Source organism: Anolis sagrei, chromosome 7, assembly GCF_037176765.1.
Source record: "Anolis sagrei isolate rAnoSag1 chromosome 7, rAnoSag1.mat, whole genome shotgun sequence".
Taxonomy (NCBI): Eukaryota; Metazoa; Chordata; class Lepidosauria; order Squamata; family Dactyloidae; genus Anolis; species Anolis sagrei.
Genome location: NC_090027.1, coordinates 33,311,858 through 33,332,545, shown reverse-complemented (window position 1 = coordinate 33,332,545; position 20,688 = coordinate 33,311,858). Strand labels below are relative to the sequence as shown.

Here is a 20,688-nt window from a genome sequence, read left to right as displayed (position 1 = left end):
GTTGTAGTTACTGGGATTTATAGTTCACCTACAATCAAAGAGCATGCTGAGCCCCACCAATGATAGAATTGGGCTGAACCTCCCACACCGAACCCCCATGTGGGCCACAGCAACACGTGGCAGGGAATGGCTAGTTGGAAATAAAAACATGTATCTATACATAGTGTTAATTCTGAGGATTGTGCTTTTGGTTTCCAGAAAACCTGGAATAATGTGTCACTTTACCAATATAAAGACATTTTCAAAAATGGAAATACATTGAAGTTTTAATATGTAGCCAAAAAGAAAACCTGGCCTTTATTCAAAGGGATGTATCAGGGCCTAATGGTCAGGTGTGGCTTCCTGTCCATACAAACCAACTTCCTGTTTACATACAATGAGTTTTTAGAACCAGCTACTTGCTTTAGCAGCTAGTGCATATCTGGCCAGCAGATGGTACCGAAGATTAAAGAAGGATACCCGCTGGAAAAGGAAGGAGTAAATGGGGACGACCAATTTGGAAGAAGGTGAATGAACTGAATGGACCTGCTTAATAGTTTGGAGTATATCTGACTTTTAAAGGAGGGGATAAAAGCAATTTATTCTTTCTGTGTGGCAGCCTGTCATCTGAGTGGATTAAACTGCATTAAAAATAAATAAATAAAACGGAACTGAATGGTATTAAATGCATCGCTTGCACGCCAGTTGGTAAGCACAGGAGCATGCACAATGAATTAGAGAACCTTTAAGATGTTATGGCTTAAGATTAACACACTCCTGGACCAAATGAGATATTCCCTGGTCAATTTAGCAGGCTATGTGAAGGCAGTGCTTGAAGACTGGACTCAAACGGTGCCTGTATCATGAAAGCCAAAGACTAGTGAAATGTGTACCAGTCAAAAGATATTCAAACTAATGTACTCCCTTTAAAGAAAAGTGGAGGTTTCAGCATCCAGGGGTAATGTAGGCAAACAACGGAAGTATTTTATTACAGCTGCATGGCAAAAAAATAGTCTACTGGATCCTATTTATCTACTTCAGCTTCTTCAGCAGACAATATAGGTCACTAAAGTAAATACAAAATAGTCACTTAGTAGTCACTTTCATTGGAAAGACCATAATCTATTGGAAATTCCAGTGCATCATAATCTTATTGCAAGGCTAAAAATGATGTCACCTCCGGGTTGTTGTAGGTTTTTTCAGGCTAAATGGCCATGTTCTAGAGGCATTCTCTCCTGACGTTTTGCCTGCATCTATGGCAAGCATCCTCACTACCTCTGAAGATGCTTGCCATAGATGCAGGCGAAACGTCAGGAGAGAATGCCTCTAGAACATGACCATTTAGCCCGAAAAGACCTACAACAACCCAGTGATTCCAGCCATGAAAGCCTTCGACAATACGATGTCACCTCCATTTGGCAAAATGTGAATCTCTATGAACATAGAGACCACCTGAAAACCACTAGTCAAAAGAACGGTATGACCTAGTTAGAACTCAAACCTTAAAACAAGTGATATTCATAAAACATTAATGTAATAGCACACAGGTAGCTCAGCTGTTAAACTGAGGGACCATGTCTTTAAACGGCCAAGAATAAAGACAGGCCACTACAAAATATATCTGGTTAGCAGAGGATGGTTGTTTGAATTAGAATTTGCAGTTGCCCAAAAGATATACACTCCTTAAAACATGCACTCAAGAGACAAAACAAAGTACATCAATCCACAAGGAGACACAAAAAAAAATCTTAAAGAGGACTTTAAAAAAGAAACCTGAGTATTATCTGTTAGGTTTTACGGACTCGGAGTTACAGCTTAATGAAAATGATGATAAAGTTTTTACTTTTATTACTATGGCGGCAAGAATGGTTTTTGCGAAAATGTGGAAACAGGAACAAATTCCAGTTCTCGATGACGGGTTGGACAAGGTGAGAGAAATAAAGGACATGGATGAACTAACATTTTTTATTAAAGAAGAATACCGGGAAGACACTAAAAAGGACAAATTGGGATCTCTTTCACGACTATGATTAATAATAGAAGAGACAAAGGGTGAACGGAAAATTATGTAAGAATTATAAAAAGTAAAGTGAGAAGAAACCAAGAAGATGGAATGGAAGTCATCCCCCCTTTTTTCCCCTTTCCTCTTTCTCTCTTCTCTTTATTTCCTACTTTCCTATCCTCTTTTAAATGTTCTCTCACTTTCCATGTATATAAATATACACTTTGGCCACATCATGAGGAGACAGGAAAGCCTAGAGAAGACAATTATGCTGGGGAAGGTGGAAGGTAAAAGGAAGAGGGGCCGACCAAGGGCAAGATGGATTGATGGCATCCTTGAAGTGACCGGACTGACCTTGAGGGAGCTGGAGGTGGTAACGGCCGACAGGGAGCTCTGGCGTGGGCTGGTCCATGAGGTCACGAAGAGTCGGAGACGACTGAACGAATGAACAACAACAAATATACACTAATCTTCAATAAAAATCATTTCAAAAAAAGAGACAAAACAAAGTAGCCTTCTTTGAAAAATAACATTTCTTGTTTACTAACAAACTTGTATATGTTCAGTATAAAGACACATAGTCTTTAAGCATATCCGTACCCACTCAAGTCCACGAGAACACACATCCACCTCCAAAGGAGGTCTGAAACCAAACTTATTTCATTGAAGTCCATAAGCATACTGAATACAAAATGGAATTCTGAGTTTGCACATGCTCAGTACAATCACATCTTTAACTCCTCTCACATCAATGAGATAAGTCAAACTGGCAAATCAACGTACACATAGAATGTAGGCCAACCATCATATATACATTAACAAACAGTTAGTGGAAGCTTGTAAGGTTGCTATTTCCAACAACCTTTTCCACCTAGAAAAAAGGAACAATTTACAAAAAGTGGCATCCAATTATGGCTCCACCAGTTGATCTTGTGAGGCCTTGATAAGGACTTTCAATGCATCCCAGCTTTCTCCTTCCACTAGCTGAGTCATGGATGAGACAGAAGGGCCCATCTGAACTGCTACTCAGCAATGGCATTTGTGTGGATATGAAATCATGGCATGTTGACATTTAGAAGAATGGTAAGTGAGGTTTGGCAAGCAACCAAAACCAAAAAACCAAAACCCATCACCCAGGATCTCCATACACACTTGTCACACTTAAGATGACAACCAAGAAGACAAGAGGACAAGAATGTAGTCTACATATGAATTCCAACATCCCCTCACTAAGCATCTATCAGAGTTTAGGGACTGTCCATCTCTCCAAATGTTATATATAGCCATATGAATTCTCTATTTATATATAGCTAACATCCACATGTAATTCACACAAACTCTGAAGTGTGAATAAGTATCCTTTTTGGTTTAAGTGGCATAAAGCCTCTTGGCAAACATACCAACAAATCAATCATCACAACGAAGCATGTTTGGCTATGACAGAGTAAGTCACAGCAGCATTCTTCTCCTCCTCTGCTTCAGATGTAGGCTTTTGATGAACTTAGTTTAGCACTACGCCTAAAATTTGAACTGTGTTTAATCTTAACCATGCTTAAGATCCCCTTAGAAAACTTAGGATTTAAATGTGGCTTTTTCGGGAAAATCAGAGTTAAGATGAACTAGTTTGTCAACTATGGATACAACCACAACCTCTGGCAAAAATGGAAGCAAACAATCTGAGTTTCACAGCCATTCTGTAGTAGGGGGCAACTCAGGAGTCTGGTGTTTGCTGTTTGTTACTATGGTATGTTAAATCATGCTACTCAAACAGCTCATAGTTTGCAGGAAACACAATGCAAGACAAATGACAAAATACACACCTGAAAGAGGCTTGAATATTTTCCCTTTAGAAAATAACCCTCTAATGAAATGTTTCATTTATTGAGTTCATATCCAAGTGGGGTAGATTCTATGAGGCTAGGAGTTTGTCTTAAATATTAGACAAAATATTATTTAGGAGTTTTTCTGCACCTGTGATTTCATCTGGGCAGCCTTTTCTGGGTCGACAGCCAAAACATGCTGGTAATGGCGGATTGTGTGCAGGCGGTCTTTGTTCTCAGCACGGATGTAACGCTTCAAGGCTTGGAGGATACGATGAGGCTGCAAACATTAAACCAGGCTAGTGAGGGCACAGGAATGAGGAAAGTCTTTCCAGCCATTTCAGTATATAGTACACAGGATATGATTCAATCAAATAACTCTTATTTTAAGTCTTCCAACTACAAATTTGAGATACATGATCTACAACCACATAGCAGGACAGAGGCCAGAACTATGCCAAGCAGAAGAATTTAGAAAAAAAATCACATTTATAATAAAATATGAATCTATTAATAGTATTGAACTACATCTTGGTGCCATTTTTCTACCCCTGAAGCCTCCAGAAACCACTGCCAAAAATTCAACCAAAAAGAAGAATGAATGGCACTCCTGGCATTTATTTGAAAAGTCAAGTGTTGATCCTGGGGACTTCCAAGAGACATAATTGATGAAAAGAGAGACTTATTATTTTTATTTTATTTTATTTCTTGCCCACCTCTTTTTGCAGCTCAAGGAGGGGAAGAGCATAATTAAAACACCATCATAAAACATTGTGTAAAATACCTATCTTAAAATACAAAGAACTGATATAACAGTGCAGTAAACACAGGGCATGAGTTTAAACTTCGTAGTTAAAAAAGTAGAGGGCTATTAAAACTGCATTTTCTGCTCCTCCTCTGCATTGCAGTAAGCAACCAAGCGCCTGCCGTCTCACAATATTTATTTATTTATTTGAGACATTTACATGCTGCTCTTCTCACCCCGAAGGGGACTCAGAGCGGCTTACAAGGTATATTTTACATACAATATATTATATTATTAGCATAGTACAATATCAGCATTATTGCACCATACCACTATATCGTAATATTATTAGTAATATTGCATGTAATATAAATATATAATTATAATATCATATTATTATTATATTGCATTACATTATAATAGTATAAATATTATATATATATACAATATTATATTATATTATATTATATTATTAGAATAGCACAGGAGACAAGGTGGAACTGTCCCCTGGCCCCCTCTCTCTTCACTCTGGCCCAAAGCAACAGTTGGTGCTGAGGGGAGGGGTCTCCAGCTGATGGCATATCCAGGAGATAAGATGGAACTGTCCCTTGGCCTCCCCTCTCCTCACTATTAACGTTTGCCTGTTTCCTGCATTCTGTCATCTGTTCCTAATGTCTGCTCTCCTTCCATACACATATGAATTCTCTATGAATTCACAAGACCAAAGCATCTCAGGGGAACGTACCCGTGGTGGGTCAGTCTGCAAAGCAATCAGGTAGTTTTCCAGGGCAACGCGACGGCGGTCGTCCAGCATGGCTTCTACACGAGCGAGGTGTGTCTCCACCAACTGTTGCTTCTCACTCGCGGACTCTTTCTCTAGTGATTTAACCATTGCTTGGAATCGCTGTCAAAGAGAAAAAATGCACTTGTTTTGTTAACCAGTAAAAGACAGATGAATTAACATTATCTAGATCAGTGGTTCTCAACCTAACTAATGCTGCAACTCCTTAATATAGTTCCTCATGTTGTGGTGACCCCCAACCATAAAATTATTTTTGTTGCTACTTCATAACTGTAATTTTGCTACTGTTGTGATTTGTAATTTAAATATTGGATATGAAGAATGTATTTTCATTCACTGGACTAAATTTGGCACAAATACCCGAGACACCCAAATTTGAATACTAGTGGGGTTGGGGACGGACGGACGACGACTGATTTTGTCACATGGGAGTTGTAGTTGCTGAGATTAATAGTTCACCTACAATCAAAGAGCATTCCGAACTCCAACAACGATTGACTTGAACCAATCTTGGCACACAGAACTCCCATGACCAACAGAAAATACTGCACGTGTTTGGTGGGCATTGACCTTGAGTTTGGGAGTTGTAGTGCACCTATATCCAGAGAGAACTGTGTACTCGAACAATTATGGATCTGGAGCAAACTTGGCACGAATACTCAATATGCCCAAATGTAAATGCAGGTGGAGTTTGGGGAAAATAGACCTTGACATTTGGGATTTGTAGTTGCTGGGATGTATAGATCACCTACAATCAAAGAGCATTCTGAACCTCACTAACAACAGAATTGGGTCTAACATCCCACATAGAATCCCCATGAACAACAGAAAAATTGTGATTTCTGATGGTCTTTGGCAACTCCTCTGACACCCCCTTGTGACCCCCACATGGGTCCCGATCCCCAGGTTGAGAAACACTGATCTAGACTATCTACCTAATGAGATGGCAACTGCACGGTGTTGGTGATAGCTTTTGCCTCTCTTATATCCTTCTTCAGAACTTGTCTCCATAAAAGAAGCTTCAGAATTCCTGAAATGCACTTCCCTACCTGTGTGAGGGTTTGCCTTTCAGCTTTTGGGAGATTCTTGGCTTGCCGTTCGGCTTCTTCCCATTCCTTCTTCACCTAAAAAAGTCCCAGAAAGCACAAAAACTTAGCTTATGCATTTATGCAAGATTGATTCCAATGTAATGCGGCAATATTTCTTCAGAATATTTCATACTCTACCAGCTCCATTCAATTTCTGGAGCTTCTTTCATTGTAAAAGTATAAAACAACAATTTGGCAGATGCTTATGAGGCAACTTTGGCGGGTAGGGGAACTATAATGGACAGACATTTCTACTTTAAGCTCTCAAATTAGCAGTTATGCTTGGGAGGGCTCGTAAAGTTTTTCACTACCCTGAAGACAAGCTTTGAACTTTTTTTTGAGAGAGAGGAATACTTGGCTCAAAGGAAATGCAACATTTCAAGTTGACGGCAGGATGGCTGGCCACAACAAAGCTGCCAAGACAAATAAACGGAACTAGAGCAGTAATGCTATTGCTCACAGAAGACTTACTTTGTCCATGCGGTTGTGATGTCGGACCTCTAGCTGCTCTTTTGCTTTCTGGAAACGAGCATGTTCATTGTCATCTGCGGGTGTTTCGAAGTAGACGTCCACATCATCTGTAGGCACTGGAGTAGGAGGAACTGCAAAGAAAGCAAGTAAGGGAGATCCACTCTATCAGTAGCCCTGAAATAGGCAGTTGCGTCCATAAGGCATAGTATTTAGATGTTGATAACTGATTCATCCTCCATTTTAGCTTCTATTGATTGTCAGTTTTTTGCAGACCTTAAGGCAGAGGTTCTCAACCTGTATGTCCCCAAGTGCTTTGGCCTACAACTCCCAGAAATCCCAGCCAGTTTACCACCAGTTAGGATTTCTGGGAGTTGAAGGCCAAAACATCTGGGGACCCCAGGTTGAGAACTACTGCCTTAAGGTTACATAACTGCAAGGCAAAGTATCTCTAGGCACATCATATGTAAGAAGTACAACTGGAGGCACTGCTCAGGGTTCTACTTTCCTGGCACCAAAGGTTTCTGGTGGGTACTAAGCCATTGGCAGTTCATGTTTGATGAAGCTACCACAGACAGCAATAAACCTCCAGTTTTTCTGACATTTCAGTCGCCAAGGAGAGATTACACATGCCAAGATTTGTTTGCCATCACCATAGTACCAGGTGAAAGGCTAACAAAAACATGCCGGATATGCTGCCTCAGAGTCTCCTTCTCTGGAGCTTTTAAAGCAGAGATTGGATGGGCATCTGTTGGAGGTTCATGGCAGGGGGCTGGACCAATTCAGTGGTTCCCCAGATGTTTTGGCCTTCAATTCCCAGAAATCCTAACAGCTGGTATAAACTGGCTGGGATTTCTGGCAGTTGAAGGCCAAAACACCTGGGGACCCACAGGTTGAGAACCATTGAACTAAATGGTCCTTGGGGTCTCTTCCAACTCTATAATTCTATATAACAGAGCTATAGCAAGACAGTCCACTTAGGGCAGTAGTTCTCAACCTGGGGTCCCCAGATGTTTTTGGCCTACAACTCCCAGAAATCCCAGCCAGTTTACCAACTGTTAGGATTTCTGGGAGTTGAAGGCAAAAAACATCTGGGGATCCCAGGTTAAGAACCACTGACTTAGGCAGTCACAACTTTGACCAGACTTTCATGACATCTGGCTGAGTCCACACTGCAATCTCTCACTGAAAGATCAGTACAGATTGCTTAAGCTTTTGTCAGCTTATTGCTATTCACAGTACGAAGTCTTGCATTCTAAACTACTCTGAAGAATAGAGCAAGTACCATTAGAACAGAGGTTCTCAACCTGTGGGTCCCCAGGTGTTTTGGCCTACAACGCCCAGAAATCCCAGCCAGTTTACCACCAGTTAGGATTTCTGGGAGTTGAAGGCCAAAACATCTGGGGACCCACAGGTTGAGAACCACTGCATTCGAACCATTAAAGGGTACAAGTTGGGGTATCTGAAATACCTGCTTACTTCTCTAGACACCTCTTAATCCTATAAATGGTTTGGTCAGCTGTCTTGCATTTATATGGTAAATAAACCTGGATTTTAATTATTTTATGGCAATTGATAGCTTTTACTAAGTACCTAAGGCAGGGGTCCTCAAAATTTTTAAACAGAGGCCAGGTCACAGTCCCTCAGACTGTTGGAGGGCCGGATTATAATATGGGGGGGAAAAAACAAACAAATGAATTCCTATGCGCACTGCGCATATCTAATTTGTAGTGCAAAAACACTTTAAAACAATACAATAATTAAAATGAAGAACAATTTTAGCAAATATAAACGTATTAGTATTTCAATGGGAAGTGTGGGCCTGCTTTTGGCTGATGAGATAGGATTGTTGTTGTTGTTGTTGTTGTTGTTGTGTGCTTTCAAGTCATTTTAGACTTAGGTTGACCCTGAGCGAGGGCCGGGTAAATGACCTTGGAGGGCTGCATCTGGCCCCCAGGCCTTAGTTTGAGGGCCCCTGATCTAAGGTAAGGTAAGGTTTTCCCCTGATGTTAAGTCCAGTCGTGTCTGCCTCTGGGGGTTGGTGCTCATCTCCATTTCTAAGCTGAAGAGCTGGCGTTGTCCATAGACATCTACAAGGTTATGTGGCCGAAATGACTGCATGAAGTGCCGTTACCTTCCCGCCGGAGCGGTACCTATTGATCTACTCCCATTTGCATGTTTTCAAATCGCTAGAAGCTGGGGCTAACAGCGGGAGGTCACCTGGGTTCAAACTAGTGACCTTTCGGTCAGTAAGTTCAGCAGCTCAGCGGTTTAACCCACTGTTCCATAGGGGGTTCCTAAGTATCTATGGAAGCAAATAATAATAATAACAATAACAATAACCCCCCAAAGATTTGGAAAAACTGCCTCATCACAAACCCACATCACCTGCATCCATCCTTTCTGAAATTAAGCCCATCAGACTTTGTATAGCACATCTGTCCAATCCCTTGAACCGAACTCTAAAAGGGTCCTTTTATCTGGCACATCTATCCACAACACTTTTACTCAAACATGGGAAAGAATGATAGGAGTGAAAAAGTGGACGCACAGCATCCACGGCTCACATAGAGACATCCCCTCTGTAAACGGGAGTTTAAATTGCATGGGCTACATACAGCTTTTTTCTGAATCAGAATTTGATACGAAGGCCCCCATTTCTATTTCCAAATCCTCCTGGGGTGGGATGAACTTTTGTCCGAAAAGCTTCTGACATCCGCATCTTTTATCCCACCGCTTCAATCAAAAGCAACCCAGTCAAAAGTATTTGTATGGAACCAATTTTGTAAACAGGATTAGTGCTGCATATAGACAGACTGCCAAGCCCTAGAGAGCACACAAAAAAGCTTTTTCAAAAGACCTCTGCAGCAGCCAAAATGGAAGTGCGAGAATCCAACAATAAATTAATTTTTCTGTGGGAGGTTTTATTGTAAGAGTTGGAAAAATATGGCCAAAAGCCTCCAGCTATCAAATAGAGTCGTTGAGCTGTGGCCCATATTTCTAACGGTGTAGAAAATGAAATAACATCTGGCATTAAAAATAGCACCAAAAAGAGAACCCCTACCAGTGGCTACAATGGGAAGAAAGCAGTTGAAGTAATGCATGATTCCATGAGAAGGCAGCAAGGAAGGGGGACAAACAAGGCGAATGAAAACAGCAATTTAACAAAACAGGAGTCCAACACCAACTTTGAAGGCTTGGGCAGGTTTTACTGCCTTGCAAGAAGAACAAGAGGTGTTTGGAGAGGCAGACAAGCGTATGACGAAAAAGCCAGTCTTCCCGGCTGTAGGGACACAAGCTGGGCCTAAAACCTAAGGCAGCACAGAGACAAGAGGTGACTACAGCAGGACAGACACCAATTTCAGCAGACACCAGGGTCCAAGGGACAAGGCCACAGACAGCTCTTGCCTTGAAGGGAGCCAAGGACAAGGAGACAGAAAGACAACAGCTTGCTGCAAGAGGGCCAGTGGGAGGCAGGACTTACTCATCTTTTTACACACAGCCATACAATAGTCCTCTGACTCAAAATTGTTCCTGTTGCCTCCGCAGCCTCCATATATAAAGCGAATGCACTTTTTCTTGTACATGTCGAAGTACCAACGAGGCATCACAGCCCGGCAGGGCCCTGTCATCGCCTCCTGGGAGCAGACAGCTGTGTGGGAGATGGTTAGAGCATCAGCTGGTGACAAGCACAGCTCTGCGAAGCTATTTCAACAGCAATGACGGCTCTAGGTCAGGCTCAGCTGAAACATCGACATCTGCCCGAAGCAGGGCAGATCTATTATCCACATCTTTCCACATTTCCCATCACTGAAAAGAAATCTATTTGCTGGAGCCAAAAGGGAGAGAGTGGTGGCATCTCATTCCATTCAATTCTACCTACACAGGGGGAAGGTTTAGATGTCACAGTGCAGCAGTATCTAGGTCAGTGGTGCTCAACCTTCCTAATGCTGCGACCCCTTCATACAGTTCCTCATCTTGTGGTGACCCCCAACCATAACACTATTTTTGTTGCTGCTTCATAATTGTAATTTTGCTACTGTTATTAATCACAATGTAAATATCTGATTTGCAGGTTTTATTTTCATTCACTGGACCAAATTTGGCACAAATGCCCAATACTCCCAAATTTGAATACTGGTGGGGTTGGGAGCAGATTGATTTTATCATTTGGGAGTTATAGTTGATGGGATTTATAGTTCACCTACAATCAAAGAGCATTCTGAACTCCACCAACAATGGAATTGAACCAAACTTGGCACACAGAACTCCCATCACCAACAGGAAATACTGGAAGGGTTTGGTGGGCATTGACCTTAACTTTTGGAGTTGTAGTTCATCTACTTCCAGAGAGAACTGTGGACTCAAACAATGATGGATCTGGACCAAACTTGGCACAGATACGCAATATGCCCAAATGTGAACTCTGGTGGAGTTTGGGGGAAACAGACCTTGACATTTGGGAGTTGTAGTTGCTGGGATTTATAGCTCAACTACAATCAAAGAGAGTTCTGAACCCCATCAATGATAGAATTGGGCCAAACTTCCCACATAGAACCTCATGACCAACAGAAAATACTGTGTTTTCTGATGGTCTTTGGCGACCCCTATGACACGCCTCATGACCCCCTCAAGGGCCTCGACCCCCAGGTTGAGAAACACTGATCTAGGTCATACTGAACCATGAAAGCAGCTCTAAAAGTTTTCAAGTGTTTTTTAGACAGAAGTGTTCACTCTGTGGCAACAACACTTTAAAGAAAACAAAGAGTAGGTAGAAGGAAAATCCCTTGTTGTTTCAATTCCCCAAACCTAGGCTTTCCTTTGTAAAACCACAGCTAGTTAGCTAACATGGGGATTTACACAGTTCATCCCCTGGTTCTTGAGAAACTATGCAATATAACCTGAGAATCTGTAAGCAAAAAAAAAAAAACCCATTCTGAGTTTATGAAACAACATTTTAAGTAAAAGAGGAAGAAACATGCACGTTAGTAAGAGAGGAAGAAACATCTGCCTTGTTCTCCCCAGATCTCTGACACACCCCCCCCCCCCCATCTCTCTGGGTATTTCCACTCCCTTCCCCATGATATCATCTGTTGGTTTCCCAGCTTTTAAACAGGTTCTTCCCAATTCTTAAAGGCTGAAATGCCAAGAACTCATCAAAATTGAATTTAGCCCAATTGTAAACAAAAGTTCTTCTCTGCCTTCTCTCAGAACAACCATAATAATAAAAAAACATTTAGTATTATACTAGACAGGAAAGCATCAAAATGACATTAAGGGACCAAGAGAGACCGAAAGAATGGAACTACGTTTTCATGTCCTGTTTAGGTAACTATTTACAAAAGCAGAGCATCTGAATTAGTGTTCGCTAGGCAGTAACCTTGTACCATTATGAAATGCAGGCTGGGACACACATAACGGAATGCTTTTCCATATCACCGAAACAAACAAAGCCTCCTTCTGCAGAGAAATGGGTTATAAGCCTACTGTTCTTCCTGGCATATTTATGTTTGACGTAGGAGGGGAGGTGGGGTGAGGAAATGCCCCACCACATTAAGTCCACGTTTCTAAGTTTCACAATATTTTGGCCTGTATAGATAGGAGTCTAGTGCCTAGATCCAGGAAAGTCATGCTACCCCATTTTGCCTTGGTCAGATCACACCTGTGATCATACTGTGTCCGATTCTGGGCACCGCAATTGAAGAGAGATCTCGACTAGCTGGAATGTGCCCAGAGGAGAGTGACTAAAATGATGAAGGGTCTGGAGAACAAGGCCTATGAGGAGCAGCTTAAAGAGCTGGGCATGTTTAGCCTGCAGAAGAGAAGACTGAGGAGACATGATGGCCATATGAGGGGAAGTTTTAGGGAGGAGGGAGCAAACTTGTTTTTTTCTGCCCTGGAGACTAGGATGCAATAGAGCAATGGCTTCAAACTACAGGAAAGGAGATTCCACCTGAACATTAGCAAGAACTTCCTAACTGTGAGAGCTGTTCAGCAGTGGAACCCTCTGCCCTGGAATGTGGTGGAGGCTCCTTCTTTGGAAGCTTTGAAATAGAGGCTGGATGGCCATCTGTTGTGGGTGCTTTGAATACGATTTTCCTGCTTCTTGACAGAACGGGGTTGGACTGGATGGCCCATGATGTCTCTTCCAACTCTATGATTTTGATTCTATATGGGGCTGCTGCCTTAGCAATGAAAAATGAGGCTGCAAATTCCAACTGTTGTGCAAAGAAAACAGAAGAGAGAAGCAATATCTAGCTATGTTTAAAGTCTTATTTGTTGGGGAGGAAACTATGCAGTGTCTACCTTTACAGAAGCTGGGAAACAACAACAAAAGTTGACCAAATGTGGTCTTGATATTTTGAAGGAAGAGCACCAAAATATAAAATATGGAAGACATTTGGTACTGTAATATATCTGAATGAAAGCTTGGAAACAAATCAGATTGCTATGAGTGATACCTGCAAAAAATGCTCCAACTATTTTATTTAAAGCTTAAGCCACAATTGTCCTCGATCAGGCCTGGGAAAACTTCGGCCCTCCAGGGGTTTTGGACTTCAACTCTCACAATTCCTAACAGCCGGTAGGCTGTTAGGAATTGTGAGAGTTGAAGTCCAAAACCCCTGGAGGGCCGAAGTTTTCCCAGGCCTGATCTAGATATATTAGATGACTTAAATTTTGCCATTCTAGATAGCAAAAGGGTATTCATCTCATAAGCAAATACAGAATAAAAGTGGTGGCCATGGACATATTAAAGCCTTCAGCATCTCCCCCTAAACACCATCCTCTAACCAACTAAGCTGCAAAGAAACAGAGTCAAAAAAAATTTAAGATTTAGAACACTATGCTTGATTGTTTTTACTGTTTAATTGTCATGGCACTAAATTGTTGCCAATTTGTGAACCACTCCGAGTTGCCTCTGGGCTGAGAGGGGCGGTATATAAATATAGTAAATAAATAAATATGTTATTGACCACAGAACAGAAAAAGCATTAATTACAGAAAAGGCACCATCTGTTAAGGTGTGAAGCAGGCATCTGAATCACACCCACAAGCAAATCAGCTGCAATGTACAAGCTGAACTCTTTCTGCCCTGCATACAATAAACCCAGATGGGCTTTCCCCAGGAAAGGGATACTGAGTCTCTTTCTCTACCTTGAGGTGCAACCAGTTTTTCCCCTAGTAGAGGGAGGAGAGAGTTTCTCATGCTTTCTGTTATTAGCCCAGACACAGGTGCAATGTGAGGATTAGTGAATAGACTGTATGAATAGATCAAAACATTATCCTGGGTGGTAAGAGAACCGAAGTCGGCTTTTAATATAATAAATAATAATAAAACTTTATTTATACCCCGCCACCATCTCCCCAAGGGGACTTGGGGCAGTTTACATGAGGCCAAGCCCAACAGGACAGCAAAGCAATTAATAATAATAATAATAATAATAATAATAATAATATAAAATAAAATACAAACACAGTATAAATAAACACACCAACTATAAGGTCACAGTAATTGGGCAGGGCGAGTTGCAAGGATTAAAAGTTTAAAACACTGGGTAAGCAGTCCATGTAGTATATCTAGACAGAGGATCAGAGGGACAAAAATAGGTTTTTTTGTTTGGTTTTTTTGTCATGTCAGGAGTGACTTGAGAAACTACAAGTCGCTTCTGGTGTGAGAGAATTGGCCGTCTGCAAGGACGTTGTCCAGGGGACACCCAGATGATTTTGATGTTTTTATCATCCTTGTGGGAGGCTTCTCTCATGTCCCCGCATGAGGACAAAAATAGGTTTAATTGCACTAAAAGATAGGGTAAAGTACTTCCGAGGACATTTTATGCAGGGTTTGGTCAAGATCAGGGATTGAAGGCACACTGGCAAGTTTTCAGACTCTTCCTAAAGACTGCCAGGGTGGGGGCTTGCCTAATTTCTCTGGGGAGCGAGTTCCACAGCCGAGGGGCCACCTCAAAGAAGGCCCTCTCTCTCGTCCCCACAAGTTGCACTTGCGATGGGGCGGGAGTGAGAGAAGGGCCTCTCTGGAAGATCAAAGGGGTCGTGTAGGTTCATAATAGGAGATACGGTCATGAAGGTAGGCAGGTCCCAAACTGTTCAGGGCTTTGTAGGTAAGAACCTGTACCTTGAATTGGACCAGAAAATAAATGGCAGCCAAAGGAGCTCCTCAAACAGCTCCTTTTTTAGATAGTAAGTGAGCCTAAGCCCACTGCTCCATGAAAGTTACTTAAGGGAACACTTCGGGAAAGGAAAATCTAGACATTAAATCAAAGCTTATTGAAGGGAGATTACTTAAGTATGGTAATCCAAAATTTTGAAAGTACCTCACCAAAGGAAGAAAGGGTTACAGGCCCTGATTTGACAGGATGTGGTCCCAGACAGCCGCATTACACAATGCAAGCTGAGTTTCTGTTTCAGAAAACAGATTTATGAACAAGGAGCTGATATATTGTCGAAGGCTTTCATGGCTGGAATCACTGGTTTGTTGGAGGTTTTTTCGGGCTATATGGCCATGTTCTAGAGGCATTCTCTCCTGACGTTTCGCCTGCATCTATGGCAAGCATTCTCAGAGGTAGTGAAGTCTGTTGGAGCTAGGAAAATGGGTTTATATATCTGTGGAATGACCAGGGTGGGACAAAGAACTCTTGTCTGTTGGAGCTAGGCGTGAACTGACCACCTTGAATAGCATTTGATGGCCTGGCAGTTGTCTGGTGTGGCTTGTTGGTGCCTGGGGCAATCCTTTGTTGAGGGGTGATTAGTAGTCCCTGATTCTTTCCTCTCTGATGTTTTGCTATTGTAATTTTGGAGTTTTTTTAATACTGGTAGCCAGATTTTGTTCATTTTCATGGTTTCCTCTTTCTGATCCACAGAGATATAAACCCATTTTCCTAGTTCCAACAGACCTTACTACCTCTGAGGATGCTTGCCATAGATGCAGGCGAAACGTCAGGAGAGAATGCCTCTAGAACATGGCCATATAGCCTGAAAAAACCTACAACAACCCAAGGAACTGATAAATGAAGGGTCACTTGCTAGACAAGAATTAGTGACATCTGTTCAGTAACCTATTTCTGATATGCCAAAGGTACAGTGACTAGACAGGAATAAACTGGAATCCTGTTGGTTAATCTCAACTATAGTAGACTCACTGAATCAGCTGCCGAATGGTGAGTCAGTATCTAGGTAAAATTAACTGATGCAAACAAAGGCTCTATTCCAGTTGGGATTAACAACAAGATTTAGGCCACCGCCTCAAGCAAGTGTTACAAGCACTTAAGCCAAAGAAACAGGACTGACTGCATTGGGTTTAGCTTTCTGTGGGATACAACTTTGTTAAGTCTGATGGACATGTTTGAACACAGCAAAACTGCATCACCAACAAATCATTTTACACATAGTTTGGCCTTATACTGAAGAATCCTAACGCCTCCATTCAGAAGGAAATATGAACAGCTTGTTCCCTTGGTAACCCATTTTTTAAACATTTCAACCTACAGTATTTTTCCCCAAAATTAGACTGCACAAATATGTTGTGCAGTCAATGTTGCTTTGTTTAAGGGGTCTTACTCTGAGAAAACTGTGTTGCCACTAAGTTGTTCAGCTGGCAATATACCTCATCCTACAAGGTAGGAGAAAGAATAATCTATATTTGATAATTAAGACATCCAAGTGCAGAAACTCCTAGATTAGCAACTGAATAGTGAGCATATGGATTGAATAGATCAACTGATTACTACTGGATAGAGAAAAGCTGGATAAAGGTGAAATGTGGCTGCTTACCTTTCACATCGCTCATTATTTCCTTCTCAGAGAGAGATTTTTCACGGCCTGGCTCTGTTGGAGGTTCCTCGTTGTAATCTTTATAATCATCAAAATAGTAATTCTGGTCCACCACCACTTCTCCTTCATTTCCCTCTTGTTCCTCCTCGTCCTCATCCATCTCCAGGGCTACCGTTGTGAAATCATCTGTATCAGCCTCAGTAGGCAACTCACTAAAAAGAATTAAAGTAGAAGGGTAAGAAAGGTAGAAGGCGCCAGGCACAATCCACTAGCAGAACCATCTTTTTTTTTTTCTGTGTCAGATGAGACTTGAGAAAGCTGCTTCTAGTGTGAGAGAATTGGCTGTCTGCAAGGACGTTGCGCCCAGATGTTTTGATGTTTTACTATCTTGTGGGAGGAGTCCCCAGTGGCGCAGTGGGTTAAACTTCTGTGCCAGCAGGACTGAAGACCGACAGGTCGCAGATTCGAATCCAGGGAGAGGTGGATGAGCTCCCTCTCTCAGCTCCAGCTCCTCATGCGGGGACATGAGAGAAGCTTCCCACAAGGATGATAAAAACATCAAATCATCCAGGTGTCCCCTGGGCAACGTCCTTGCAGATGGCCAATTCTCTCACACCAGGAGTCACTCCTGACACGACAAAAAAAAAAATCTTGTGGGAGGTTTCTCTCATGTCCCCGCATGGGAAACTGGAGCTGACAGAGGGAGCTCACCCACACTCTCCCTGGAACTGAACCTCTGACCTGCTGGTCTTCAATCCTGCTGGAAGAACGGTTTAACCCATTGGGCTATCTGGGGCTCTGCAGAATAATATCAAACTCCTTGATAAACATCAATAAACTGAACTAGGGAATTGGGCCCATATACACAGGACACTGATACACAAGGGGAAAAAAAGATAAACTTTAAATCATAGAATGACATCTTATTCTATTTATCTGCTATTGCCCTGGAATCGGCTTCCCCAATGATTCTCGAACCCTTCTTTTGAACCAGTGGAAGATACCCTACTGAAAAGCACAGAAATATGACAACTTGTAACTGGTACCTTTTGTAACTGTCATAATCTTCATCCTCTTCCTCCTCCTCTTCTTCTTCCTCCTCTTCTTCCTCCTCCTCCTCTTTGGAAAGTGCTTCATCAACAATTTTGATCTGAGGGCAGCATACATACTCTGTGCCATGGAACTGGTCTACTCCACAAGGAAGCAACATGCCATAGCTGTGCAAGATTGTCCCCTCGGTCAAACAGGCCTGGACAGAATTCAAAGTGGTGGGTGAAAAACATCTCCAAACACAGAGATTTGCCATTGCCTTCCTCTAAAGTTGAGAGAATGGCTCATCCAAGGACACACAAAGGGTTTCTATGGGTTTGAATCCTGTTCTCTTCGAACTAGCATATACTCATACTACTGCATCATCATCATCACCATATGTATCAACTGTACTGAAGCATTTAGCATAACACAAAATACAAAGATGTCAAAAACAGTCTGCCTCACAATATTTATTTATTTTATTTATTTATTTGCCTTATTTATATCCCGCCTTTCTCTACCCCGAAGAGGACTCAAGGCGGCTTACAAGTGGCACCTATGGAGTGCCTCAAAACATACAATATTCACTTAAAAATAACGTAAGATTAAAATTACTGACATAATAAACATAACTAAAATACATTCAATGTTAAAGCACGACATTCCGTAACTGTTTTAACTGTAACTGTTTTAAAGCGGTGCTCAAATGACAACAAACAATCCTGGAACGAACACAAATTTCCAAATTCATGCCAAAGAATCATAACTGCAAAGTAAGGCATATGTATTTCTAATTGTTTATGTTAATACATTTTTGGGCTGCAACTGACGTTTTATCATTTCAATAGGCATCGTGGAAAGTTTAAAATTATAATATATAAGCTTTGGAACCAGTATTGGGCAAATGCCAAATATGGACCTCACATACGATTCTTTTTAAACCAGTGGTTCCCAACCTTTTTTTTTTTTTTGACCAGGGCCCACTTTGACCAGGGCCCGCTTGACCAGCACCCGCTTGACCAAGGCACACTTTGACCAGGGTCCACTTGATCAGAGCCCACTTTGACCGGGGGGGCCATTTGACCAGGGCCCGCTTGGACCAGGGCCCACTTGATCAGAGCCCACTTTGACCAGGGGGGCCATTTGACCAGCACCCACTTGATCAGAGCCCGCTTTGACTGGGGGGGCCATTTGACCAGGGCCCGCTTGACCAGGGTCCGCTTTGACCAGGGCCCACTTGATCAGAGCCCACTTTGACCATGGGGCCCATTTGACCAGCGCCCACTTGACCAAGGCACACTTTGACCAGGGTCCACTCTCCAACATTAGTACCAAAAGGGGCGGGGATGGTCAGCTCTGTGGAAAGGAACGGAAATAAAATGGATAAAGAGGAAGGAGGTTTTCAGACTGGATTTTCATTCTCACGGCCACAGCCCACAGGTTGGGAACCACTGTTTTAAACCAAAGAAGTGAAGAGGGGAACGTCCTTCATTAGCATTTTATGAACTGATCTCTAAAAGCACATAACATGATTTTCAAATGAAAAAAATCTAAAACTTAATGGCTATGTTTCCAAGGGCTTCCAAAAGTTTAGATCCAAGTCTAAAGTGCTCTAAATCGAGCAGCTTTAAGCCTCAATCAGGCTATTTTATTTTCATAACAAAAGAGCTTGATGGCAAAAGAGCCGCGCTGCTTCTACAAGCAAACACTGTTTCCATGGAACAAGCAGAAACTAGAGTCCACAAACTAGTTAATTTTGAAAAAAAAATAGGATTTGTGTGGGTTGGGAGTAAATGGCTTATCATTTTGCCAAGCAAAGGCCCTGTCTTCAATCGTATAGTGTCGGCAGCTTAGTAACAGTCAGACAGTCAATAACTTAAACCTGTATTTCAGATTTGACGTAAGCGGAATCCTTGCTATTATTCTTTATAAAGAGAATGCCATTTCTAGTCTTGCATTTCAAGGTATGCCACAGTTCCACATTATGGGATTTTCTGGGAGATCAGGCATTCAATCCTCTTACAGCCACTTACTTCTTTTGCTACAGTGTGCCAGTACTGGTGGCTTTTACACACGTCCATCCGCTCCCTGTGGAAGAACCTACACTTTTCGGGAACCAAAAGGACATCACTGACAAACTCGCCCACTGCAGAGGGAGGAAAGGAAAAATAAAACTGCAAGTCAAGTGCATGTTCATACACCATTCCAAACCTTTTCCCCCCAGATCAAGATATTACTAATGTTTATCATCTCAGAAAGAGGGCATTGTTATCCACATCCTAGGGAATGATATAGCAAACCAAATCCTCTGCAAACCTATTTTGATGCTTATAGGACTAATAAAGTATTTACAACCAACATCTGGAATTTCAGTCATATTTCTAATTATGGTCATTGCAGAGTAATAATAATAACACTTTATTTGTACCCCGTTACCATCTCCCCAAGGGACTCGGTGCGGCTTACATGAGACCGAGTCCGAATACAACAATACAAGCAAAACAACAACAGTACAAGCAATTAAAATAAAACATAAGACAATAAAATATACAACATTATCAATAAGACAACACACAATTAAAAACAGTGGGAAGGCCAAATGTAAAGTTAAAATGGAAATAATGCTGGGACATGGACGAAAGGTGATAGTGGCATTTGTGGAAGGGCATACAAGCAGATCTAAAAAGTGTAAAGTGCTTTGGAGGACAAAGTGCTATGGGATCATTATTCCGGGAAGGCACACTGGAACAATAATGTCTTCAAGCTCCTCCTAAAGGACCCCAGGGTTGGGGCCTGTCTGATGTCTTTAGGGAGTGAGTTCCAGAGTCAAGGGGCCACCAGTGAAAAGGCCCTCTCTCTCATCCCCACCAATCGTGCCTGCGATGCTAGAGTACTAGAAGAATAGGGTAGCTTTGCAAATGCAGAGACCTAGGGCTCATGCACACAACACTATTATTCAGCTT

At 41.9% G+C, this 20,688-nt stretch overlaps 1 protein-coding gene across 4 annotated transcripts in view; it reads right to left on the bottom strand.

Moving 5' to 3' along the window:
* The window catches only part of APLP2 (amyloid beta precursor like protein 2), a 77,668-nt gene that overhangs the window by 13,890 nt on the left and 43,090 nt on the right, over positions 1-20,688 (bottom strand). For 2 of the 4 annotated variants that reach the window (XM_060787440.2, XM_060787441.2), the window contains exons 4-11: positions 19,759-19,871; positions 17,740-17,942; positions 16,694-16,905; positions 10,389-10,556; positions 6,908-7,038; positions 6,398-6,472; positions 5,292-5,450; positions 3,953-4,081 (exon numbers count right to left, since the gene is read on the bottom strand). In XM_060787440.2, the coding sequence (XP_060643423.2) occupies positions 3,953-4,081; positions 5,292-5,450; positions 6,398-6,472; positions 6,908-7,038; positions 10,389-10,556; positions 16,694-16,905; positions 17,740-17,942; positions 19,759-19,871 (1,190 nt within the window). The remainder of the gene's footprint in view (positions 1-3,952; positions 4,082-5,291; positions 5,451-6,397; positions 6,473-6,907; positions 7,039-10,388; positions 10,557-16,693; positions 16,906-17,739; positions 17,943-19,758; positions 19,872-20,688) is intronic. The other 2 variants (XM_060787442.2, XM_060787443.2) reach the window with 1 other exon arrangement.